The 26,001-nt window shown below is 47.8% G+C and overlaps 2 protein-coding genes across 5 annotated transcripts; both read right to left on the bottom strand.

Moving 5' to 3' along the window:
• Positions 1 to 248: 248 nt before the first annotated feature.
• Positions 249 to 5,514, bottom strand: LOC310851523 (uncharacterized protein). 4 transcript variants are annotated; one of them, XM_083754036.1, is made up of 3 exons: positions 5,075 to 5,514; positions 4,259 to 4,357; positions 249 to 3,539 (listed from the first exon to the last, which is right to left on the bottom strand). In XM_083754036.1, the coding sequence occupies exon 3, from the start codon at positions 3,491 to 3,493 to the stop codon at positions 2,168 to 2,170; it is 1,326 nt and encodes a 441-aa protein (XP_083610162.1). In that variant the 5' UTR covers positions 3,494 to 3,539; positions 4,259 to 4,357; positions 5,075 to 5,514; the 3' UTR covers positions 249 to 2,167. The 4 variants fall into 4 exon arrangements, with proteins under 4 accessions (XP_083610162.1, XP_083610163.1, XP_083610164.1 ...); XM_083754037.1 differs by lacking the exon at positions 5,075 to 5,514 and adding an exon at positions 5,023 to 5,041; XM_083754038.1 differs by lacking the exon at positions 4,259 to 4,357.
• Positions 5,515 to 8,414: 2,900 nt separating this feature from the next.
• On the bottom strand, positions 8,415 to 25,644 carry LOC310851369 (NACHT, LRR and PYD domains-containing protein 12-like). The gene is made up of 8 exons (XM_083753692.1): positions 25,287 to 25,644; positions 19,344 to 19,674; positions 18,750 to 18,830; positions 16,793 to 16,849; positions 13,626 to 15,402; positions 12,813 to 12,899; positions 11,232 to 11,399; positions 8,415 to 9,968 (listed from the first exon to the last, which is right to left on the bottom strand). The coding sequence occupies exons 1-8, from the start codon at positions 25,350 to 25,352 to the stop codon at positions 9,641 to 9,643; spliced, it is 2,895 nt and encodes a 964-aa protein (XP_083609818.1). The 5' UTR covers positions 25,353 to 25,644; the 3' UTR covers positions 8,415 to 9,640.
• Between the last annotated feature and the right edge of the window lie 357 nt (positions 25,645 to 26,001).

Here is a 26,001-nt window from a genome sequence, read left to right as displayed (position 1 = left end):
ATGCCTGAGAACTCACATTAAGAAAGTAACTGGTTTGAACAAGTAACTACTCAGAAATAAATCCAAGATTTCAATGGACTCAACTCCCAAGTCAGTGTGTATCCAAATATAGCCCTGGTGTTCACTCATGAGTTTCCATTCCAATGTTTTAAAAATGGTATCCCTTGCCAAGCTCACTTATGGAGTCGAGTGATAGAACACCTGCTTTGTTGAAACAAAACAAAATGGCCCAACCTCCTGTAAAGTGCTGTAAACGTCCTTTTTATTGCAACAAATTAAGGAAAAACCTCATGCAACTGAAACAAACAGACAACTTGAAAGGGTGAGAAGGCCGAACCAACAGAAATTGAACTATTTGGAAGCAATGATGTGATTTAAATCACAAACTCACCAGAGGCATTTATCTCAGGCTTTCCAAAGTAACCCAGGTTCACTATACAAGATATATATGGATTTTTCAAAATAAAACCTTCCTAGAAAACCCCAACATAACCCTTAAGTGTTTTTAGACTGCTAGTTTAATGCACCTAGCCATGGTACTGTTACCTTCACCATCTTAGAGCAGATACACTTGTGCAGAGAAATCCGGCGAATTCTTGGGATGATGCTAACTGAGAAGGCAGGTGAGGAACTGCATGTCTGAATGCTTCTTCTGCATTAAATAAGCCTCCCTACCTGCTAAAAACTGGCATGTTAGAGAGAAGACTGGATTAGACTCTTCTATTTAATATGCAGGACTTGTTTTCCAACAGGAAGGGTTTTAGTGTTTACACAGGGAAGCTATTCGCGCATAGGATCCCCCTATCTGGAGTCTGGAATGGCACAGTCTCAGAATCATGAGATTTACCTGCACACAGACTCGCCCTCTGATTTTTTTCCCCCATTCTGGATTTCTAAATCAAAACTTTGCAATGCTGATTGTCTTCAAAACAGCAGATTCCCTTCAATATAACAGTTATTAAATCAGCAAAGTTCCCTTTGCTTTCTTCTCTCTTTGTAGCTTCTTATGTTAAATGCAAACAGAACCAAAACCTTAATGCTTTGTAGTTAAGATGAACTGAACAGCTGCAACCCAGTCAAAAATGTAAAGTTGTGGCAAAATTCTGCCCTGGACCGCTGAGGTTTCCATTGCAATTCTTTAGTCTTCAATGGGATGCAAATTATGCTGTCCATTAGCTGCATTGCTGGGCTTTTCCTAACAGAATCTGACTACAATGTCAGAGTTGCAGTTCATGTTACAACTGCAATGGGAACTGCAATGCAAAATGGTACCTCTGCTGCAAGTTACACCCATGCAATAGGAAGATCCTCACCCAACTCAAGTTTTAGGTCCGTGTTTCACAAACTTGGGTCTCCTGCTGTTTTTGGACTACAACTCCCATCATCCCTGACCCCAAGCAAGAGATGATGGGAGTTGTAGTCCAAAAGCAGCAGGAGACCCAAGTTTGGCCAACACTGTTTTAGGCAATGAGTTTCACCCCAAAGAATCATGGGAACTGTAGTTTAAAGACGGTGCGGACTATACCTCCGTGAAGGAAAAACTGCTATTCCCATGATTCTTTGGATGGGGGCGTCATATGCTTTAAATGTGCACTGGGTGTACTTCAGATGCAGTGGTGCAGACCTGCCCAAGCTGTTAATGTTTAGAACGGCTGGACACACTTGCCCTGTGAATTCCACAAATGGGGCAGGAGGACAAGCTCACCTGGGTCTGCCCACCTCCAACAGTTGCCTGGGAGTTTCGGGGGGCTACTGTGTGAAGTGGGGCTCACTCCAATAGGGTCCCTGCACAAATACGAAAGTCTGATTTCCCAGGGTTCTTGCCAGGAGGTTTTGCCACTTCAGGCAGCTGCCCTTGAACTTAAAGCGGGCAATAATGGATCTAGGGAACATTTCGCCTGTGCTCATCTCAGCACTCCAAGTCATACCCAACAGTGGACTCACCGAAATTAACAGACATGGCCACCTTAGGCTCATTAATTCCAGTGTGTCCACTTTTGAGTAGAAGTTTGAGTACAACACCCATGATGGGGGTGGAATTCCCAGTTTACAATACCAGCTGAATTAAGGCCACTGTTGGCCGCCATGCTGTCAATCAGGATTTCGGGCTCTCAATCTCTTCCTCTGCCCCCTTTCCCCAGAGTACTGTGTGCTTTGCTCAGCTCTCTCAAGGAGAGCCAGCTACACTCTCTCGGGACTGCTCCTCCTCATCCAGTGTCAGAGGATCCACAGCTATGCCCACGGAGATTTCAGAGCTGGACTTCTCCGGCACATCAGAATAAAGGTTCTTCAGGTAGGTGGCAAACCTGTCTTCCTTGCTGCTCCAATCCGCAGCACATTCCTTCCCCGTGCCATCTGATGTTCCCTGGTCCATCACATCAGACCTTGGAAGGGGAGAAACAGAGAGCTCTGGTTTGGGTGGATGGGCAGATGTAACACATTCACCTTCCGCATCATTGCTTACTTTGCAAGAGTCGGACTTGTCATCCTGGTGGGAAGCATCCGGAGCACCTTCTGCAGCAGCAGGGACTGCTGGCTCACTCTCATATTCAGCCTCCCAGTCTTCCCCATCCTCCAGAGCTGCGGATTTGGCTGGTCCAGCATCCACAGCCTTGCCTACGAAGCCAGCAGAATCCCCAGTGCCTTGGGTTTTCTGCCACTCACGGGCGACAAACATACATCTTTTCGCTTCTGGGGCATCCTGCGCACTCTGCCAACGGTTCCCTTCCTGGTTCCTTTTCATGCTGCTAGCGCTGGACCCAAAAGAAGACCCTCCTCTCCTCCACCCTTGGGGCCCTGAGTTCCAAGAGCTTGATTCGACAGCGCCTTGCCTCCGGTTGCCCCAAGCCCTGTCAAAATCCTGCCGCTTGTCTTGCCAACGACCCCCATTCCCATGCTCTCCTTCTCCCCCTCCTCTTTGGTTCCCCCTCCAGCCTGTGTGGGGCTGGGCTCTCTTCCAACCCCCTGCTGTGTGTGGCTGGCTGTGGTCAGACCTGCTGCTCCCACCATTTCTTTCGGCAGCGCTGTTCCAATTGCGCCCGTAGTTTTGTGGCTCTAGGACTCCGACGTTTGGCCCTCTGTGGCCACCGTATCCTCCAGGAGCCGCTCCACACTGCTGGACTCCGCTGGGCTGCTGCTGCCCACTGGCGCAGCCTGGCACACAACAGCAAGCCGACCGGCGGCAGCAGCTCAAGGCGCACTGAGCAGGTGGCTCGTGACATGTGGAGAAAGAGGCCTGAGCGCCATCATGAATGGGTGCTGGAGGAGGGAGGCACTGTGCCCCTCTGGCAGCATTAATGAGGACATAGAGGATGTCCAAGCGTACGGGCACCGTGAGGGAAAGGAGGTTGCTTGGTGCACAAGTGCGGCCCAGGAAGAAAGGCTGGAGGCTGCCGGAGAGCCCCGAAGAGGTGGGCTCATTGGAGGATGAAGTAGATGACACCAGAACTGGCCTTCTCTCCGGCGAGCGGCTAGTCACTCTGTCGTCAGCCATGAGGTCTGCCTGTGTGATCCCAGCAATGGTTGCAGGTATGTAGAAACTGCAAAGGATGAAAGAGAAGCCAAGTTTAGGAGCCTCCCCTTATTTGCTAGAGCAAATAATTGTAACAGCAGGAATCCCAATTTTCTGCCCTCTATTCTCTGAAGGGCAGAGACCATGAGACAGAAGTTGCCCACCCCCAGTTTGGGTCTGATTCAGGCCCAGTCAGCAAATTCTTCTGCCCACCTCATGCTGAAGATGGTGGGAGAATAGTTTCGGTGGTGGGAGGATAAGAAGAAAAAGAAGAAGAGTTTGAATTTGATATCCCGCTTTATCACTTCCCAAAGGAGTCTCAAAGCAGTTAACATTCTCCTTTCCTTTCCTCCCCCACAACAAACACTCTGTGAGGTGAGTGGGGCTGAGAGACTTCAGAGAAGTGTGACTAGCCTGAGGTCACCCAGCAGGTGCATGTGGAGGAGCAGAGACGCGAACCTGGTTCACCAGATTACGAGTCCACCGCTCTTAACCACTACACCACACTGGGTAAAGTAGTACTGGACAGGAGCCTGTCATCTTAATGGGGAAACAAACCTTTGTCCTACCAGTCCTCACATTGACCAGAAATAGGATGATAACCTCTCAGTCCCCAAATAAGGTTAGACGCCCATCCTGCAAAGACAACTTGAGAGTAAGTCCCAAAGAGCTCAATGGGACTTATTCCTGAGTAAACATGTCAAGGTGTTCAGTGTAAACGTCGCTCTACCTCCAAAGACAACTCACCCCAATATGAAGCTCAGGTTGCTAGGAAATCATGTTTAACTCCCCTGCATGCAGAAAACAAGAATAAGCAGGCCACCAGGCTCTCCAACTCCACAATATCTGTGTTGAAGGAGGCAAAAGATTGAGTTGGCAAAGATGGAAAAGTTTTTGATTTTTTTTAAATACATTCAGATACCACCAAGTTAATTTTTTTTAAAAAAAAAAACTGTATTTTATCATTTATTTCAACAATTTGTATGCTGCTGAATCACAGTAGTCTCTAAGTGGTGTATGTAGCAAGAGACACACTTCCATATGAGGTGCGTGTGTCCACAAAACATTTTTATCCCGTTGGAACTAATGGCATAGAAACCAACCCATGCAATAATTAGTAAAGAAAACGCCTTTAGGCATGCACTGAGCGCCTTTCCTCTTGGGTTTGTCTTTACCCGCAGCCCACGCAGAACAGGGGGCTGGGGAAGGAGAGGGTCCTAGAGAACAGTAACTTTGCAAGCTACTTTGAACCTTAGCAGCCCCACCTGCCTTCCTTACAGTGCATTCCCACGCCTGCGACTATTCCCAAAATGCCTATGTGCAAAAGGGATTTATTTCCTTACAAGCAGCCGCTGGGCCGCTGGAGCAAAGTTTCTGGGAAGAGCCGTGCAGACATCAAATTTGCTGGCTTGCAGAGGAAAGGGGCTCAGGTCATTTCGATAAAAAGTTTTTAAAACGGATGTTTCCCTCCCCCCCCCCCGAAGAGCCTCTGCTTGGGGACACAAATCCACCCAGGGCGCCTTCCTCCCATGCACCCGGCTGCGAACGCTTCCCGCGCTTTACCTGCAATCCGCTTTGCTGTCTCGCGCCCAACAGCGACTCCTGCTGCACGAGGACCCGGGCAAAAGAACGCCCAGGCATGCGCAGTTGCTTCCGCTGAAGGGCGGCTCCCAGAGAGTTCATTTCTATACATAGAGGGGGAAGACCAATTGGAGCGCTGGAATTAGCCTACGGGGAGGGGCCTAGAAACTTAGAAGAAGGGGCGGGGCTTCAAGAAGCACATCTCGAAAGCGCGGGAAGAGCGCGAAAAGGGGGAAGGTAGCATACTTATTGTTATCATCATTCACACTCTAGTGGTGCTAATAATGTTTATCATTGGAATTAGCAATGCTGCTAGGATAGTGTTACTACTAGTATAGGGGTGTAGTAGCATTAACAATATACTAGCAGTACTTCTAGTATAGTACTATTAGCAATGCATAATGTATTAACATTTGTAATACTCAGTGATAGTGATGTATGGAAGTGATAGTGATGTATGGAAGTGATGAACTGAGAGCTGGACCATAAAGAAGGCTGATCTCCGAAGAATTGATGCTTTTGAATTATGGTGCTGGAGGAGACTTGAGAGACCCATGGATTGCAAGAAGATCAAACCTCTCCATTCTGAAGGAAATCAGCCCTGAGTGCTCACTGGAAGGACAGATCCTGAAGCTGAGGCTCCAATACTTTGGCCACCTCATGAGAAGAGAAGACTCCCTGGAGAAGACCCTGATGCCTGGAAAGATGGAGGGCACAAGGAGAAGGGGACGACAGAGGATGAAATGGTTGGACAGTGTTCTCGAGGTTACCAGCATGAGTTTGACCAAACTGCGGGAGGCAGTGGAGGACAGAGGTGCCTGGCGTTCTCTGGTCCATGGGGTCACGAAGAGTCGGACACGACTAAACGACTAAACAACAACAACAATACTCAGTGCTTTTTTTCTTAAAAAAATGTTTAGGGGTACTCTTATTTTGACTCAAGAAAAGCACCATTTTATAGCTCAAATCGGGAAAAATAAATACAGTAAATGTACAAAAGTACAGAGATTCACAAAATGTGAATGAAAATGAGAGCCAGTGTGGTGTAGTGGTTAAGAGCGGTGGACTCCTAATCTGGTGAACCGGGTTCGATTCCCCGCTCCTCCACCTGCAGCTGCTGGGTGACCTTGGGCCAGTCACACTTCTCTGAAGTCTCTCAGCCCCACTCACCTCACAGAGTGTTTGTTGTGGGGGAGGAAGGGAAAGGAGAATGTGAGCCGCTTTGAGACTCCTTAGGGTAGTGATAAAGCGGGATATCAAATCCAAACTCTTCTTCTTCTTCTTCTTTAGGGGTATGCATTCCCCCAGGGGAAAAAAGTACACGTTTCCAAATAAATGGTTGAGAGTGTAAATAACTTTCTGTGGACAGCTAGTGTAGGGGTTAGAGAGTTCAAACTCTGCCTCTCCACATTACTTGGTTAATTATGCATATATATGCATATCTATTTAGGAGTCTGATCCATTAAATTCAGCGGTTCTTACTCCAAAGTGAGTAGAGGATTGCTCAGAAGTAAGCCCCACTGAGCTCCTCAGCCCCAATTAAGCATGTCAGTGGGATTGAATCCTGTGAAATCCTGCATCAACGGATCTAGAAGTCCCATTGAACTGAATGGGACTTGTTTCTGAGTAGACAAGCATAGGATGATGCTGTAAGTCACCATCGTTTTGCACTCTTATGTGTACATTGGGGGGGGGGAGTTAATATGGGAGTGTAAGTGGTGTTTTTTCTAAGCTCAATAAAGCAAGATGAGCGCTGCAACCCCAGAGTCGGTCACGACTGGACCTAATGGTCAGGGGTCCCTTTACCTTTACTGTTTTTGGTTTCAAGGTTCTGAAAACTGAGCTGCGCATTAGATTCGATGGCGCATTAGACTCGTGAAAATCCTGTAATTTGCACAAGCAAACACGGACACAGTTTGCACAGCGAGGAGGTTTGACGTGCGTAAAGTATTATACCAAGTTAATACCAGTGATATCCTCCGCTCTCCCACTTTTTTAGCCAGCTCCCCATCTGGCTCCCGCCTGCCTTGTTACTTATCAACCAGTCCAGGAGGAGGCACTGCCCACCATGCTTCCTAGAATTAGCTGTTTCTGCCTACATGCAGTGCATTCAATGCACGTCCAAGGCACGCTTAAGGCACATGTCTTCCCCCAAAGAAAGCTGGGAACTGTAGTTTAAGGGTGCTGGGAATGGTGAGGAGGAAAATACAGTTCCTCTGTGAGGAGGAAAATACAGTTCCCTGGAAATTCATGTATTGAATGTATGGAGTGGATCCCCCTATGGGTCCATCTTCACTTTCTGTTGAGCACCCCCCTCCACCCCATTAGCCTCACTGGATGGTGAGTGTATTCTGTAGACATGTTTAAGATTTTGTGCATCTGATTAGGTGGAATCTAGACCATAAAAGCATCATGCCAAAATTAATCCCTTAGGCTTTAAGACTTTCTCCTGCAACAGACTATCTGTCCAGAAACTGATGCGGAGGAGGCTATTTATGCTCAGGCTTTGCCCAAACCAATGCTGTTCTGCCCCCAAAGGGTTCGATTATTTCGTGATAGCAAATCAGTTTACAGTCATACCTCTTCAGGTTGCCTTTTTTTGGGTTGCGGACCGCTGAAACCCGGAAGTACCGGAACGGGTTACTTCCAGGTTTCGGCGGTCATGCATGCGCAGAATCGCTAAATCTCGGGTTGCGAACGCTGCGGGTTGCGAATGTGCATCCCGCACGGATCACGTTCGCAACCTGAGCGTCCACTGTATTAGTATTAGGTAGCAGGAATAAAAATACTGCGCCTTTAAGGAAAGTTAGTGCCTTTCCCCACCCTTTTAGCCTGGATGGAGCACAGGGGAAAGAGTGCGTGTATAAGCTTACATTTGTTGCTCCACCCACTTTTGCCCCTGGCTCCACCCACCACTGCCCTGTGACTCTTGGATGGTTGATCAGAAGGGGATGTGGTTGTGGCGTTCGTATGGAGCCCCCGGTCGTTTCACGGACTATTGACCTGTACACCACTACTTTATTCTTCCGCTGCCACCAATTTTGTGGGGGGAAACCCAGGACTCCCGAGTGAAGTACGGTGGTACCTCGGGTTACATACGCTTCAGGTTACAGACTCCACTAACCCAGAAATATTACCTCGGGTTAAAAACTTTGCTTCAGGATGAGAACAGAAATCGCGCAGCAGTGGTGCAGCGGGAGGCCCCATTAGCTAAAGTGGTACTTCAGGTTAAGAACAGTTTCAGGTTAAGAACGGACCTCCGGAACGAATTAAGTACTTAACCTGAGGTACCACTGTACTGAGTCTCAGTCAGGTAGAGTTAACAATGAAGATTAAAGTTTATTTCAAACACAAACAAGTTTTAAAATATTCAAGACGCTGTCACTCTATTCGTCCCTGTCTCTAACTCACTCTGACTCCTCTATCTCCCCTCCCAAAAGAACCAACGGAACTAACTGTCAAAACCTCTGAGCTGAGCCTCAAAATCAGGTAGGCTCCGCCCCTGTGCTTTCTTATTGGTCAACCGATTAACCCTTTCTCTCTCCCCCATACAAACATATCCCCGAAGAATGGACGAACACCACAGTGGTCCTCAGGGTGAAAGAAGCTCCAGCCAAGGCTTGGGCTGAAGGATGGGGTCACAGCATCCTTCCACCTTTGCTTCTGCAGTGTTTTCTCAGGAAGCAAGCTCCTTTTCGCAGCTGCCCCTTCTCCAGTTGATCAATAGGACCAATGAGGTCTCCCCCTTGCCTTAAATGTTATTCCTGGGAGGCAGTGGGTGCAGTGGCCCTTGGTCCCCTCTCTGACCTCAGAGGCCCAGATGTGCCCTCCTGCTCTGCAGTCTGTGGTGATGCAAGAGACGTCTTCCCAAGAGCAGCTGCTAGCACAGAGCACAAACAAATAAATTGACCTAGTATAAAGACAGCTTCCTGTGTCCGAGGGGCTGAGTAGGATAGGGAGATTCCCCATGAAGAAAAAGTTTTGGGTAGGCTGAGGTGCCCATCCAGAGGTCCTTTGTATTGTGCGTCTACAGATGCGCAGTTGGCATCCGTCTGTCTCCAGGAGACAATGGAAGATTGCGCCTTCAGGGGTGACATCAAACCGTTGGAGAATTACAGCGCCTGCTGTGGCTGTAGATACAGGAGAGACATGTTCTATTGAGGTAAGGCAGACAAAGGCACCCACAAGGATTTTTGCTAATCTTGGGGCACATGATCCTGATCTCGGGACTGTTTGCACCTGCAAACATTTCAGGGCTTCATTTCTACTTGTTTACACGTCCTGTAGTAGCTTCCTGTTGGAAGTTCAGTAACTTTTCATACCTAACATCCCCGGGGGGAATGTTGCTCTATAGAGCAAGAACAAGGTAACACTAATGAGGCATCGCAGAACAACGGCAGAATGATGTGTGGACGGTCCAGTACAAATCTACCACTAACGCCCTAATATTCCATCCACAACATGTTGCAGAATACACTGGTTGAGATGCTGTCCTTTGACCTCCCAGTAGATGCCTCCATTTGCAGGACAGGTGAAGCCAAGTAGACATCACGGGCTCCCGTTTTCTCTTGCTTTCTGCTCCCCCAGGAGGACAGTGATCTGTTTCTTCAGTAGCTCCGCTCTTTCCCGAGCTTCCTGGCTGGCTCCCGGGTCTTCTGTTTCCTCCAGAACTTCCAGAACAGAACGCAAGGCGTCAGCGTTCTTAACTGACTCCATCTGTTCCTGGTCCGCTTTGATCTCTTCCACCCAGTCCAAATATGCCTGCAGCAGCCCCATGTCGGACAGGAAACTGCTTATGATCTTGAGCTCCGGCTTCCTGCGACTCAACTCGGAGAGGACTTCTCTCCCGGCTTTGCTCAGGCGGTTCCCCACAATGCTGAGAAAAAAAAGACAGGTGTTATAAAGGTACCCTGGGGGAAAATGTGGATAGACATGAGGTTGGGTCCAAGCTATGTTAGGCCACATGCACACTATATATTGAAAGTGTTATGATGCCTCTTTAAACAGTCAAGACTCCCCCCTGCACCAAAGAATCATGGGAACTGTAGTTTGTTGAGCTGAGAGTTGCTAGGAGCCCCCTTTCCTCCCACAGAGCTACAATTCCCAGAAGAGACTAACAATCAATCCTAGGGAACTCTGGAACTAGTAGCTCTGTGAGGGCATTGGGGTCTCCTAACAACTAATTTGGTGTAATTAACTCAGCCAGGATGCAACCCATGATAGAGAAAGACCTTGTAATAGGAGAGCATGCAGATCAATTTCTCTCACACACACACATGCACACACATATGCCCAAGAAACAAGTGAGGAGGGTTTTAGGGCGAAACATACAAGGGGAGCACTCCCTCAGAACCGCACAGCCAGAAATTGTACTACCTCAGCAAAGGTCATGCCATTCTGACTGGTTGCTAAAGCAACACCTCCACCTCCCTCTTGGATAGTTGACTTTAACAGAATAAACCCTTAAGCTCCAAACTGAATGATCCCTGCTGTTTCAGTTCCAACAGCTTGACTCCCATCCAGACCCCCGGGAAGCATGGCCAATGGTCAGGGATTATTTGAGTCATAGTCCAGCAAACATCTGGAAGGCCACAAGTGTCCCACCCACCTCTGACTTAATGGCTTTCCCTTCCTCCTCACTGCAGCTCAACTGAGGAAATTCATTCCCCACATCTAAAATTATATAGTTATTTTATTTACAAATACAGTGGAAAGGAAAACCAAATCTGATAAGTATATCTATGCATGCACACTTTAAATATTTAAATTTTGGGGAGGGAGAAACTATACTCATGATTACATATTCTGCAAAACACACTATAGAAACTGCAACACTTGTTGGGTTAAGAAAATAAAAATTGTAGAAATTTATGAAGGTATTATTTGGGGGGTGTTTGTTTCTTTGTTTGTTTGTTTGTTTGTGTGTGTGTGTGTGAAAATTCCTAGATGTATACAACAGCATTCCTTATTCCTCTTGCATAGCACTGCATTGTATTTGCTCTGTGTTGGGATCATTGCAAAAATGTGATCACCTCTAATCAATTATACCTCCTGCCAAAATTCTATTCTGGTAGGCTTGTGATTTCATTTCCAGAAGTTTGCAAAATATTAAAATGCAGTATCATCAGAGCATACTTACGTCAAGAGCCTGAGCGTTCTGTTGCCCATCAAGGAATCCATAATATTATCCAAGCCGCTATCTGTGATTCCTGTGATATCGAGATAGAGCTCTTCGAGCGTGGTGTTCTCCTGGAGGGCATCCCATAAACCCCTCACCCCTTCAGAGCCCAGGCAGTTCCCACAAAACCTTAAGAAATTGGGGGTGGGGGGAGAGAGAGAAGTTTAACTTAAAGCAAAGAGGAACTCCCATGATCAGTGGAATTCAAACTAACACATTGCAAATTCCTGTATAGGAAATCCCCAGTTTCAGATTATCCCATCAGAATGAATGAAGCAAAACACACCCTTCCTGGTAGTTAGGATTTTACTTCCATAGAGCTGAAACTGGCTAGAGGGTCACGAGGTCTGAACTCCCAGTTAAAGGCAGAATCCTATGGAATCTAGGCAGTGGGCCATCTCAAGGAGGAGGCAGGGATATTATACAAAAGCAAAGATCTTTAGAAAAGTAAAGCTCTTTAGAGAACTCGAGCAAATAAGCCAAGCTACATGCTGCCGGTGAGCTGTCTTAATTTACTAGGATTCTATGGACTAGAAGCACAATGATAAGAGATATAGATGAAACCCTTGCTATACATTGGAAGCACACAACTTTCTGCAAAGAATCCTGGGAACTATAGCTTACTCTTCACTGAGGTGCTATTCCCAACACCTTAAACAAACTATGCTTCCCAGGACTCTTTGGGGAAGACCATGTCCTTTCAATGTGTGATGTAGATATGACCATAAATCAAGGATCACCTGATCCCATATGAACCGACCCTGTAATCGTGATCTAAGGCCCTTCTTCATTTGCCTCCTCCACGGGAGGTCCAGAGGGTGGCAACACCACAATGGGCCTTTTCAGTGGTGGCTCCCTGTTTGAGGAATGGTCTCCCCAGGAAGGCTCACCAGGCACCATCGTTACTTATCTTTAGGTACCAGGCTAAATCATTTATTTGCCACCAGGTCTTTGGCTTTTAATTATCTGTGGCCTTCTTTCAGTGTGGTGCATTGTTGTTCTTAAGTAGAGTTACCATATGTCCCAGACATTTTGCGGGGGGCTTTCAAAAAAAACTCAACAACTTGGGATAATTCCCCCAAAAAGCAGCTTTGGGAATTTTTTTTTAAAAAAGGAGGGTCAACAATTTGTTTTTCTCCAGATTTTCGCTGCTTGAAATATGGCAACCCTATCCTATGTCACTTTGAGTCACTTAAAAAAAGAAAAGGCACCTAAGTTTTAATAATAATAATAATAATAATAATAATAATAATACCGTACTTTTCCATGTATAAGGCTAGGTTTTTTTCTTTAAGAAATATGGTGAAAAGTGGGGGTCGTCTTATACATGGAATGGTGCATAGGGAAGACGTTTGATTGGTTGCTGCCGCTGCTGTCAGCGGCTATTGTGCATGTTATTGGTTGCTGAGTCCCCCAAAATAGGGATCGTCTTATACATGGGGGTGTCTTATACACGGAAAAATACAGTAATTGTGTCACTGGTGGGAGTGATGTCAAGACTTCCGTAGGTTATATCACACACATACACAGAAGGTGACTCACAGAAGTCTTTTCACCTGGCATCTTGGGGACCTGAGTATCTCAGCTTCTATGGCTGCCGCCTCACAGTCCAGAGAATTGTACCGCAACCTGGAAAACAGGAGATTGCAGGTGAGAGCTGAGCACATGGTATGGACCAAAGGTGGACAAACTACCCCACAAGGAGCATGGTGTGTCCCCCACCAGAAATATCACCCCTCCCCTAACACTCCAAAGTGGTCTGAATACGTAGCACAGACTAATTTTACTGTTTTCCTCCTCTTGTAAACCACTTTGAGTTTGCAAGCTGTGCACGGAATTTATCTAAATAACTAAATTCAATGACATCCAGATCTGTTCCTGCTCCTTTAAACACTAAGGGCATATGTATGTTGCAGATTTAAAATGGATATTTAAAAGACATCTGGAGGCAAGCCCAGTTCAGGGAAGTTTTTAGTATTTGATGTTGTATTCTGTTTTTATTTTTTAAAAAATTGTTGGGAGCCATGCAGAGTGGCTGGGACAACCTAGGCAGATGGGTTGCATATAAATATATTATTATTATTAGTTATTACCATTATTCCCTCTGCATACAGAGCACTGTGGGAGTTGAACTTCTGTGGCTTGGCCTTGGGGTCTCTTACAGGCTATTCACGGTACCCTTGCCAAACTATCCCAAGAATTCCTGGGAGAGACATGATGCAAGTTTGCATTGGACAGCTGACCTGAATGCCACTGCTTGCCCATATTCATAGCAGGGCATAGGACGCTTGCATCCTGCAGCCACTGCCCACGGCATATGGCCAAGGCCTAGGACACTGCCAACCAGGTACTCACTGGAGAGTCTCACACCGATGGAGAAGCCCCCGAAGTCGCCTCAGCCCCCCGATGCCCATGTTGCTGTAGCTCAAGTTGAGGTTCCGTAGCCTCTTATGCTCCGAGCAGCCCAAGACGTAGGCCAGGGCTGCACAGTCAGCTGGGTTCAAGGTCACCTTGAACAAATCCACTTCATCCAGGTTGGAAGCTACCTTCTGCGTCACCCAGTCCTGGTGGAGCTCTGCCAAGCAATGCAGCAAGGAGAGCAGCTTCCGGTCTGATTCGTACTGAGCTTTCTTCCCCAGCCACTCTGCCAAAGGCACAAGGGGGTCCCCTGTTAGGCCCTCAGCCAAGCTCTCCAGCTTCCCCTGCATCCTGGAGCTCAAGAGGCCCATGAAGAACCTGGAGAACATCTGCAGGTTGTCCCACTGTTGGCCTCCGCTCAGCAACTCTCTAGTGTAGCCGAGAAGTCCAGCCGCAGCACGTCCATCTGGTGGGGGCAGAAGTCTCTCAGCCTGTCCACCTTCTGGAGCTTCTCCATCCCACCAGAGATCCAGGCAAGAAGTTAACTCCTCAGTACTGGGGTCCAAGATAGCCACCGAGTACAACGCAGCTAAGAACTCCTGTATGGTCAAGTGGAAGAAGCCGTAGACCTCGTCTTTCTCCTTGAAGAAGATCCGGTTCAAGAAAGTGCCGGGTAAGTTCTCCGGGTCAAAGCCGAAACCCCGCAGCTCATCTGCGTAGAAGACAACTTTCCCCCTCAGCAGACCAGCGTAGGCCAGCTTGCCAAGCTGCAACACCAAGTCTTTGGCTTTTTCCAAGGCGCCGCCGGCTCCCCCTGCTCGTCGCAGCCGGAGGATGGTGCTCAAATACTGGCGGTAGACCTCAGTGATGGTGCTTGGTGGGGAGGCCTCCATCTCCCCTGCCCATGGGAAGAATTCCCCCAGCGCTGTGCAGAGAATGAAGCAGTAGAGGGGAATGAAGCTGAGGCTGGCTAAGCCCTCGTGGGCAGATACGTAACCAAGCACATCTGCAGCTCGTGTCGGGTTACGGAAGAAGCGGAAGAAGTAGTCCTTCACCTGCTGCTCTTGGAAGCCAAGGATAATGACATGGCGGTCAAAGAGGTCCTCTGGAAGGGCAGCAGAAGGCCTTGACGTGACCAAAATGGTGGCCTCGGGTAGCAAAGTCCCATAGAGGAGGCCGTGCACCAGATCTTTGATGTGAGCCGGCTGGTCCGATTGGAAACAGTGATTCTTGCTCTCCAGGGAGTGCCGGAACTCATCCAGGCCATCTAAAATCACCAGAAGTTCCCCAGGCCGATCTAGCAGCTCGGGGAGAACCCCGCTCAGGTGGACATGCTTGCTGCGGATCAGGTCCTCAAGGCTCTGGGGTGTCCTGATGAGGCTGAGCTCCCGGAAGGAGAAGTCTAGCATGCAAAGGGCCTTTTGGAAGGCCGCGCCCAACGCCCAGTCATGGATGATCTTCTGGGCCGCGACGCTCTTGCCGATGCCGGCAGCCCCGCTCAGCATCACCCGGCGAGGTGGGAAGCTCTCCTCGGGGAGCGGGGAGAAAAGCTGGCTCAGAGCCAGGCGGCGGGGGGCGTGGAGGGAGTAGAGGCGGGCACGGCGGGAGGCCAGGTGCAAGTAGTCGTGGCTGCTGGAAGCCGAGCGAGGGTTGTCGGACAGCAGCAGGTCGGTGTAGCGGATCTCGATGTGGCCGCAGGTTTCGGTGTCGTCCACGTTGGTGCAAAGCTTCTCCGTGCGGGTCAGCAGGGAGCGGCGGTGGTTCTGCAAAGCAGCTGGCAGGAGGATAGCAGTTGGAGCAAAAGGTAAGGAGGAGACCCAGAAGAGTACAGCGGATAATCCTGATGGAATGTACAGAGCTGACTATTGTAGGGCAAGGAGATCCATCCCTTGAGTTTGCAGTTCCCGTTTGGAAAAAAAAAAAAACCATCTCTCTAGACCCACATCCACGTGAACCCATCTTTTGCATGCATTTTCACAGACGTATTACTTTGGGGATCTTTACTGGAGACGCAGAGACTGTTGCAATGGGCAGGATTGTTGCAATGGGGAGACGTCTTAGGCACCATACAGTTAAAGACTCCTGGGAACTGTAGTTGGCTAAGGGTGCTGAGGGAAACCCCTATTCCCCTCTCCCAGGGCTACAATTCCCAGAGTTCCCTGGGAAGAAGGATTAAATGTTAAACCACAGTGGGAGTTGTAATTCTGGGAGGGCAATAAGAGTCTCCTAACAACTCTCAGCACCCCTGAACAAACTAAACTTCCGAGGATTCCCCTGGGGGAAGTTTAAAGTAGTATGATGCTGCTTTAGATGTAAAGGTAAAGGGACCCTTGACCATTAGGTCCAGTTGTGGCCGACTCTGGGTTGCAGTGCTCATCTCGCTTTAGAGGCTGAGGGAGCCGGTGTACAGCTTCCGGGTCATGTGGCCATCATGACTAAGCCGCTTCTGGCGAACCAGAGCAGCGCACGGAAACGCCATTTACCTTCCTGCCGGAGCAGTACCTATTTATCTACTTACACTTTGATGTGCTTTCGAACTGCTAGGTTGGCAGGAGCTGGGACCGAGCAACAGGAGCTCACCCTGTCGTGGGGATTTGAACCGCTGACCTTCTGATAGGCAAGTCCTAGGCTCTGTGGTTTAACCCACAGCACTACCCATGTCCCTTACTGCTTTAGATGTATATGGCCATAAAAACATAGAATTTTTAAAGCTGGAAGGGACCCCTGCTAAGTGTAGGAAACTTGCAGCTAAAGTTTCCTTGGCAGCTGCAAGATTCATGTGCTGAGCAATCCATCTTTATTCTTGCTGCCTTCCTTAGTATTCATATATGTATTAATTATATTATATTAAGATTTAAATACTGCTTAATCAAGTGTGAGAATGCCAATGCCTCTTACTTGGACAGAGGATGGAAAGGCAGGGAGCTGAGTGGGTAAATCTCTGACCTCTGTAAGGCTGGACTGTAACCTGCCGTGCAAAGTTATGAGTTGCCTCTGTTGCCCAGCCCAGTTTTGTCTCTGGCCCCCAAAAGGTTGCCCACAAAGGAATGTGGCCCTCAGTCTGAAAACAATTCCCCACCCTCTTCTGCACTGAAGCCCCTCTTTGTCCTGGATTCTGCTTGCACATCCTTTCATTGCTGTTTCTCCTCCTCCTCCTCCGTTACCTTTGAGTTGTCGGCTCAAGGCTCTTCGAAACGTCAGGTCGTTGCTCTTTTCCTCATCTGCCATGACAAGAGAACATTTAATGCATAGGAAACAGGCGCCCCTGTAGAGACCTCCGAACCCAAGAGATTTTGCTGCCTGAGGCAAAGGACAAGATGGCTCCCACATTTCCCATACGGAAGCTGATTGAACTGGCAGGGGAATCTTATTTTGACACGGGGGACTGGACAGTGTCCTCCTGAGGGCAGCAGGGGAGATTTGGGGGCACAGGCAGCCTGGTGTCCAGCTCTTAGCCACTGTTCCCTAGCTCCCATCACTTGCTGCCTGAGGCGATCATCTCACTCTGCCTAACATTAGGGCAGGCCCCAAACTTGCACCAGCCCTGCCTGTCACAAAGCAACACAAATCAGCAGACTGATGCACTGCTCTTTCTGCAATCATTTCTGAGAGCGCATAAAACTGGAACAATTTCTCCCTGTTCAGCCCTTTCCCCATACTGTCAATAGATCTGAGCATCATTACAAGTGCGACATAATGTTCATCCCACACATGCAAGGGATTTATCCTTCCATGTAGCAGTAACTACACTTTGGAACTCCTAGCCCAGTAGGCAGGCTTCTTCACTGTACTGTTTTTGGAACCTGCTACTAACTTTGTCTAAGCAGAGCTATCCAGGCATGTAAATCTGATATGCCATTTAACATGTCGGCATTCATCATTGTCGTTTTCAGCCTGCAAATGATACGCAATTGGGGATGCTCCCCCCTCATTACAGTGGTGTTTCCTTTGCACTGAAGTGAACATTGTGGGAATAATGACATCGTTAATTATGATAAATTTGTAATTTAACATAAATAAGTACATAAATTACGGTGAACGGCAGATAGCCAACAGATAACATTGTATTTGGCAGAAACCAAACTGAAACAGAAAGGAAACAGCACAGATTGTGACAAAGGCAGGTCAGAATGAAAATTGCTGCTGCTTTAAGACCCCTACTGAAGAGTTGGAACAATATGCTTTTTGCAATGTTCATTTCAGTAGAGCATTAGGAAAGGCAAGCAATGCATACTCCTGTTAAGCAACACGTAGGTTTCCCCACACCAGATCCTCAGAGACAGAGAGAGATGCATGTCACCATGTCTTCAACCTTCATGATATTCTCTCTCGCCTCAACTCACACTCCAAACACACACACAAACGTCTCTTACATCAGCCCCCTCCCTCTAACAGAGGTGGGAATTTGCCAGCTCCATCATCCTCTGATGGTTTTCCTACTCCAAAATGCTCAGAGATCCAGACCAACTTCTCTCAAACCAGGGGTAGCCAATGTGGTGCCTTCCAGACGGTCAGGACTACAACTCCCATCATCCCTGATCATAAGCCACATAGACTGGGGGCAATGGGAGTTGTAGTCCCAACAACATTTGTGGGGCATTCCATGGGCTATCCCTATCCCAAATGCTAGTTCTCCTTAAGAGGCCTCAACTACCCATCTTGGGCAGCAACCTATCGGACAACAAAAACTGTTCTTATGTTGAGCCTTCGTGGCACCGAACCTTTTGCACGTGTTAAAGATAACCAGCTTTGAAATCGTGGCCCCCAAAAAATGTGGCGCCAGCCCCAGTGGACAGCTTCGTGGGGCAATGATGCTCACCTGAGCTCCTGGTTGAAACATTGCCGCTTACAAGGAGGTAAAGGAGCAAAGAGCAAGATGGGGGCAAGGCCCATGCTATGCGCAGATGCACCAGTGGGGATGCCAGATTGGCTTTGCTGATGCGTTTACATCGTACTGACCACACCTTGGTCTCGTCCCTCCCTCTCTGTCACCTGGTAAGCAGCGGCAAAGCTACCTGCTGGACGCCAAGTGAGCCCTACCGCTCCACCGTCCACTCAAAGATACAAATATATGCACAGAAGCAAGCCCTCCTATGGAGCAAGGTGGGAGAGATGACTTGCCTGCAGGCACTGCTGGGAGCTTGTATTTCTTCGAATTCCAGAATTTCAGCAAAGCTCGTTTGGGAGTTTTGGGAGGAGGCTCTAGATTGAAACGGGAAAGAGAAGGATTGTGAAGAAGAAGAAGAGGAGGAGGAGTTTGGATTTGATATCCCGCTTTATCACTACCCGAAGGAGTCTCAAGGTGGCTAACATTCTCCTTTCCCTTCCTCCTCCACAACAAACACTCTGTGAGGTGAGTGAGGCTGAGAGACTTCAGAGAAGTGTGACTGGCCCAAGGTCACCCAGCAGCTGCATGTGGAGGAGCAGGGAAGCGAACCCGGTTCCCCAGAGTACGAGACTACCGCTCTTAACCACTACACCACACTGGCTCTCACTGTGATGGCAAAGCAGTGTGAGAGCAGATGCCCACTGGCAGGTCTACGAATCAGGATACCTTGTGTGTGGAGTGGAGAAACTAGCCCACTATACAGAGGCGAATATTTACACCTGACCCCATCCACCACCGGAACGTGGCCCCCAGAAGCTTGCCAAGAAAGGAATGTGGCCCTTCCCTCCTCACTCCTGCCCTCAAGGCTAGTTGTTTCACTGCCGTGCCTGGCTGCCTTGGAGAAGGTTCTCCTTTTCCTTTCTCCGGACAGCTCTTTTCCAGCCAGTGCTGGAGCTCAGGACAGTAGGCCTCCTGCAATTCCCGCAATGCGTCCAAGAACTTCTGGCTATTCTCCGGCTTGCTGCAGACCCTGTCCAGAAGCGCAATGACTTGGTTGCTCTTGGGAATGGTCTCCAGCAGGGAAAAGTACTCCGGCTGGGTCAAGAGCCCGCTGTCATGGAGTAGGCGGAGCAGAGGAGCTGGGTTGGGCTCCACCCAGCGCAGGAGAAGTTCCCGGTGCTCCTGGATGAGCCGAGTGAAGTCCAAGGGAGCAGCCATCTGCAGGGAGGGAAAGAAGAGGGTGAACAGGAGGGCAGTAGGCCAATCCCATTTTGTCGCTTGGTTGGAAGAGTGCTCCCTGATTATAGGGGGCAGAAATCCCCCCCCCAAAAAAATGTTAATGTATGTAACGACAGCAGCTCAGATTCTTTATGTGCAGAAATGGAAGGAAGACGTTCCTACCAAAGAAGAATGGATAATGGACTCTGCAGAACTGGCAAAAAATCAACAGCAAAATTAAGATCACCTAATGGTGAGTGTTTGAATGGAAGAATGGATGCCTTTTTTCAGAAATACTATAGTATGATGAACTCGCAAGCAAGATTTGAACTATGAGCAACAGAAGTTATTAGGTTTATAATATTGTAGTTATGATTTAATAGAGAAGGGGCAGCAGAAGGGGAGAAGCAACAACTCCATGGGAAACGGGGTGGGAAGTTGACAAAAATAAGAGGAAAGACAAAATTGTGTTTTGATTGCATATGTTTAAAAAGCTGAAACGTAATGAAATATAATTGGGGGGGAGAGAACCTTTACATATCTGCCTACATGTCTAAACACACATATACGTGAACTTATCTCAGATGGGCAACTCCAGGCCAGCTCACTCTTAATGTTCTCAGAGATAAGCAGTTTAACCCCAGCAATGCCTTCAGGACTACATTTACGGTAATTGCTTCTGTGGCAAAAGATGCGGCACTGTGACAAGTCCACCTGATGTTTTCGGACTACAGCTCCCATCATCCTTGACCATTGGCCACTTTGGCTGCTGGGAGTTGGAGTCCATCAACATTTGGAGGCTCACCACCCATGCTCTAAGCCAGCCTTCCCCAACCCAGTGCCCTGCTCCAGATGTTTTGAAATATACCTCACATCATTCTCATCCTTGGCACCAACAATTTACAAAAACAATTTACTCCTTAACTTAAAGAAAACAAAAGAGATCATTGTGGACTTTAGGAAATGTAAATTGAATATTCAGCCACTTATTATTGAGGGGAAGTGCGTGGAACAGGTCTCGGTGTTCGATTTCTGGGAATGGAGTTGAGAGATGACCTAACCTGGGGAGAGAACAGCAAAGACCTGGTGAAGAGAGCGCAGCAGAGGTGATATTTTCTGAGAATCCTCCGGAAAAACAATCTCTCAAAGGACCTGTTGATGGCATTCTACCATTGCACTGTGGAGAGCGTACTAACTTATGGTCTGTGTGTGTGGTTTGGGAGCTGCATGGCCAGGGAAAAAACAATGCTATCCAGGGTTGTAAAGACTGCAGAGAGAATTATTTGGTGCACTCTTCCCACCTTAGATCAAATCTATGCTGCTAGGTGCCATAAGAAAGTGGCAGAGATAGCACATGATAGTACGCACCCCGGAAATGATCTCTTTCAGCTTCTGCCTTCTGGAAGGCCAGGACTAGCCGCCTGAGAAACAGTTTCTACGCTAATGCAATTCTGGTTCTAAACGCAGCATAAGGGGTCTCTGTAGTATAGTGTATTTTAAAATGGGGTTTTAGAGTTCTTAGGGGTTTTTTGAATGTTTTATGTAGTTTTGTGTAGTTTTGTGGTAGTTTTATGTAGTTTTAAGTAGTTTTTCAATTTCATTATTCCGCAAGGGACAATGACAATAAAGATATCGTAATTGTGTTGGAGACTTCAGAATCCAGACCAGAATGGAAAAAAATCCAGGCAGCAATATTTTTAAAAGAAGTTTTATTGACTCTGGTTTATTTGTCAGACAAGCAAAGCAAAGTGGGTACATTCAGCAAAAATGAGAGAATGCCCCCGAACACCAGGGGGCAGACAGTTTTTATCCCCTTAGGCAAAGCAAAGTTCAGCCCCTTCACCCACCCCCCTTAAACATTCCCCTTTATGCATATTCATTGAAGCTCAACCAATTAAAGAATTGATGGTGGCCCTTCGGTTCCAAGCTGCATTATCCACTAGGTGGCGCTGTAAGCTTATAATCCTCTTGACCTATTTGCAATTCCTTGTAAAACCACATTGGCCATCCGTGTTCTCACCTTATTTTGTGGTGGGCTACATCTTTCCTGTTGTTCGCTCTATTCTCGGTGTGTTTACTGGAATTGGGTCAACGGCTAGAGCAGGTGTGAAGTGCTCTGACCACATTTGCTGCATTTACAAAAATGCTGTGTGCAGGCAGAGGAGAGAAATAGCTTTTAGCTTTTAGCTTGCTTCTTATAAAATGGCTTCAGTCTGGCTCTCCAAAGTGGACCCAGGTGGACCCTTGGTCCTCACTCCTTCAATTGTATCGTAATCGTAATCATCTGGAGGTCCAGCTTTACTGCTGTTTGAGAGTGCTACCTGTGTAGGCTACAGAGTATGTTTTTGTTGGCATAAGCCACAGCTGAATTAAGAACTATGCCACTGCTTGAGTGTACAACTAGAGAGACAACCACTGCTGTCTTGAGCATAACTGCAAAGCAGGGCCGGATTTAGGTTTGAGAGGCCCATAGCTACTGAAGGTAATGAGGCCATTTATATGTCCAGCTGTCCTTTGTCAACAACAAATTGTCGCTGTTTTTTGTGTGGAATATATGTTGTATGGTAATTTATGGACCTAATAGGTATCTAAAGCTATTTGCACATGCAGAATGTAGGCACCCTAGATATAGAAATGAGCAAACCAGTGATATTTTAGGCAGCAGGCTAGCAGGCGGGGCCCATGACTTGCGTCATAGGAGCCTACACAACACAAATCACTGTTGCTGTATGTAGGTTTTATTTTTTTATCTTATATTTTGGAAATGTACATCCAGTTTTTTCCCCTTTATAGTGGTACCTCGGGTTACATATGCTTCAGGTTACATACGCTTCAGGTTACACACTCCACTAAGCCAGAAATAGTGCTTCAGGTTAAGAACTTTGCTTCAGGATAAGAACAGAAATGGTGCTCTGGCAGCACGGCAGCAGCAGGAGGCCCCATTAGCTAAAGTGGTGCTTCAGGTTAAGAACAGTTTCAGGTTAAGAACAGACCTCCGGTATAAATTAAGTACGTAACCGGAGGTACCACTGTAATTTTTGGGGGCCCTAAGCTATAGCTTGTTTAGCTTATACATAAATCCAGCACTGCTGCAAAGGCACCAGCTGCTCAAACAACAGTGGGAGGAATCATGACGCGACGCTGCATTGCAGTGGGTTCGACTAGATGATGCTTGTTGGTTCTGATTCTGTGCATTTCCACATACGTAATCGCTGGAGGTTATTGCAATTGGCACAGTTGCTTTGAGGCAGACGATCGGTCCAACTAGCTCAGCACTGTCTGCACAGACTGGCAGCAGCTCTACAGGATTTCAGACAGGGTTCTCTCCTAACCCTATCTGGAGATGCTAGGGATTGAACCCCAGACCTCCTGCATGCAAGGCAGATGCTCCACCACTGAGCTACGGGGCGACTCTGTCCTCTCTGGTGGAAATCACTACTAGGAAAGGGAGGTTTGTGAGCCGCACCAGCATCTGGGATCCTTTTGGTGCTTGGCCAAAGCTGCAAAGGCCCGAAGGAGCTATGGAGTGAGAAGGGGGCTGCTTTGCCCCTGTTTGCTGCCAGAGTCTTTTTGCTTCCACCTGCTGGCTCACACAGGGGTGTGGGTGGCGCTGTGGGTTAAACCACAGAGCCTAGGACTTGCCGATCAGAAGGTCGGCAGTTCAAATCCCTGCAACAGGTTGAGCTCCCATTGTTCGGTCCCAGCTCCTGCCAACCTAGCAGTTCGAAAGCACGTCAAAGTGCAAGTAGATAAATAGGTCTGGTGGGAAGGGAAATGGTGTTTCCGTGCGCTGCTCTGGTTCACCAGAAGTGGTTTAGTCATGCTGGCCACATGACCCGGAAGCTTTACGCCGGCTCCCTCGGCCAGTAAAGCGAGATGAGCACCGCAACCACAGAATCGTCCACGACTGGACCTAACGGTCAGGGGTCCCTTTACCTTTACTGGCTCAAATGCAAAGTTGTTGCGGCCTCCATATGAATGACACATTTGCAGCGTGCCAAAACGTGCTGTGCTGCCACCTACTGGAGGGTTTGCATTGCAACATCATGGAACACCAAGCCCCTCTCCCCTCCACCTCACTGATTGTGTCCTTGCATATTTTTCCAAGATGGGGATGAGGAATCTGTGGCCCTGCAGATGCTGTAGGACTGCAACTCGCCCCAGCCCCAGCCAGCATGGCCATCACAAGCCAGGGTGGAAGAAGTTGCAGCTCAATGACATCTGGTGGACTACAGCTTTCTATCCCTGTTTCAAGGAAGAGGGAAAACGGGGGGAGGTTAAGCTGACAAGGAGAAAAGTGTGGTAGAATAGAGGCAGCCATAAAGCAGAGGGCAAGAAAGATGGAGGCAGAATTGCAGAGGGGGGAGATTGGCGCCAAGGTGCAGCAATGCACTTTAAAAAGTTGGGATGAATGAATGATGGGTGGGAAGATTTATAAATAAATTCCTTGCAAGCAGATCAGGAGGAATGCAGGGCCAATGCTCCTTGTCATGCAACCTGCCTGCAAAGAAACCGGAACAGATGCTCAATAAACACCAGAAGTAATTTAACCTCCACGTAACCTTTATGCAAGCAAATCAAGATGGCTACTCAACAAAACAGGTCATCTGAAAGGGCCCTCCGTCTGGAAAATCTGCATTACAATGTAGAATCTCCTCGTCTCTCATCTTTGAAAACAACTCTCTTCCTTACTACTATGTTTGGATTAAAATGTTGGTGGGCTAGCAGGGACCAGGGAAAATCATTTTGGGCTCGGATCCAGTTCTTCAGTGGCCAGATAAGCAGCTACTGCTGGGGAAAGGGCCACAACCTGTTAACACAACAGGATATAGCTCTCCTTTATCACCTCGTTTCTCAAAGGTAGGTCTGATAACGGAAGCTATGAACTCGACCTTTCATTTGGGCAGAGTCAGCGATAAGGGGAGCCGGTTGCTGATCAAACCCAGAGGTTCAGCAAGGGTGTAGAACGTGATATGAATCTATTGTAAATTAGCGAGTTGAGGTCATGCCTTGTACTCTCCCAGGGCTGCCATCTTTGACCTTGATCCAGTTCAGGAAAATGAACCCCACTGAACACAATAGGGCATAAGAGTAGATGGAGAATCCTTTGGGAAAGGGCCAGCCATATGTCCATGGGAAACCTGCAAGCGGAACCTCAGCACAACAGTGGCTCTATGGACCTGCAATTCGCAGCAACTAGTATTCAGAGACACATTGTCTCTGACAGTCGAGGGAGACCACAGCCATTCCAGCTACTAGCTATTAATAGCCTTGTCTTCCCTGAAACTGTCTAATCCCCTTTCAGAGCCATCCAAGTTGGTGCCCATCAGGACAGTGAGTTCCATACTTTAACCATGCACTGCGTGAAAAAGCACTTCCATCATTCAGCTTCACTTCCTTATTTCTTTTTAATTTTTTTTGACAAAGCATTAATCAAAAATAAATAAGAATAAAAATGTGCATCCCACCGCCAGACCATTCCATTGTAACTATCCAACCTCCCAAAATTTCAACACCTCTTGCGATGGTTTGACCCCTTTCCATTATTATCAGTACAAATTCTACAATTTCCATATCTCAAAATAATTTCTCCTGCATATTCCCCGCCTTACCTTAATAGCACATGTTAATTTATCATTAGTCGCTATATCCCACACCTCTTTATACCATTCTTCCATTTTATATTCACCTTGCCCCTTCCACTTCCTAGCTATAATAACTTGTGCAGCTGTCAATAAATTGGGGAGCAAATCCTTCCTAGCCTGCAAACTTTCCGCCCCATTGTAAATTGATAATAATGCTACCTCTGGACTTTTGGTCGGCTTTAACCCAGTGATTTCTGTTATCTCCTTAAACACCTCCTCCCCTATACATATCTACACCCCCACCACATGCGAGCATAAGTCCCGGTTTCCCAGCATCCCCTTCCAACATAACACCGAATATTCCTTGCAGCTTCACTTCTGGGTACAGGTACATGCAGAAGGAGATGTCCCTGCTTGCTAGCCATTAGAGGTATTTTGCCATTCTTGCTGTCCTTCCTCCCGCAACAGAGGCTGTAATGGTGTACGCCCCCGGTCTCTCTACCTGGCCCTCAGAACTCTTTGCAGGCCACGCCCCTCTCACTAGGCCACACCCCTCACTGCCCCTGCTCCACACATCCCTTGAGTGTGGCTGAAATGTTTCCCTGAACTCTGATTATAAGCCCCTTGCTTGGCTCGTGGGTAGAGAGGGGTGTGTGTATCAGCTAGCCTACTGTACACAACATGAATCAATTGATCTGCCTGCTTTTGCCTCCGGCCCTAACTCACTGGCCCTCCGGCCCCC

This window comes from Podarcis gaigeae, assembly GCF_964106915.1.
Source record: "Podarcis gaigeae genome assembly, chromosome: 8".
Lineage (NCBI taxonomy): Eukaryota > Metazoa > Chordata > Lepidosauria > Squamata > Lacertidae > Podarcis > Podarcis gaigeae.
This window is presented reverse-complemented; position numbering and strand designations above follow the sequence as displayed.

What these genes read in the sequence shown, in the direction of transcription:
- LOC310851523 (XM_083754035.1), bottom strand. Translation starts at nt 5,042, where the DNA reads ATGGGAGGAAGGCGCCCTGG. An exon ending in ATGGGAGGAAGGCGCCCTGG is followed by an intron (nt 3,540 to 5,022) that starts GTGGATTTGTGT and finishes CATCCTTTGCAG; the next exon opens with TTTCTACATACCTGCAACCA.
- LOC310851369 (XM_083753692.1), bottom strand. Translation starts at nt 25,352, where the DNA reads ATGGAAGAATGGTATAAAGAGGTGTGGGATATAGCGACTAATGATAAA. An exon ending in TGCCAGGTGAAAAGACTTCT is followed by an intron (nt 11,400 to 12,812) that starts GTGAGTCACCTT and finishes CAATTTCTTAAG; the next exon opens with GTTTTGTGGGAACTGCCTGG. An exon ending in AGAACGCTCAGGCTCTTGAC is followed by an intron (nt 9,969 to 11,231) that starts GTAAGTATGCTC and finishes TTTTTTTCTCAG; the next exon opens with CATTGTGGGGAACCGCCTGA.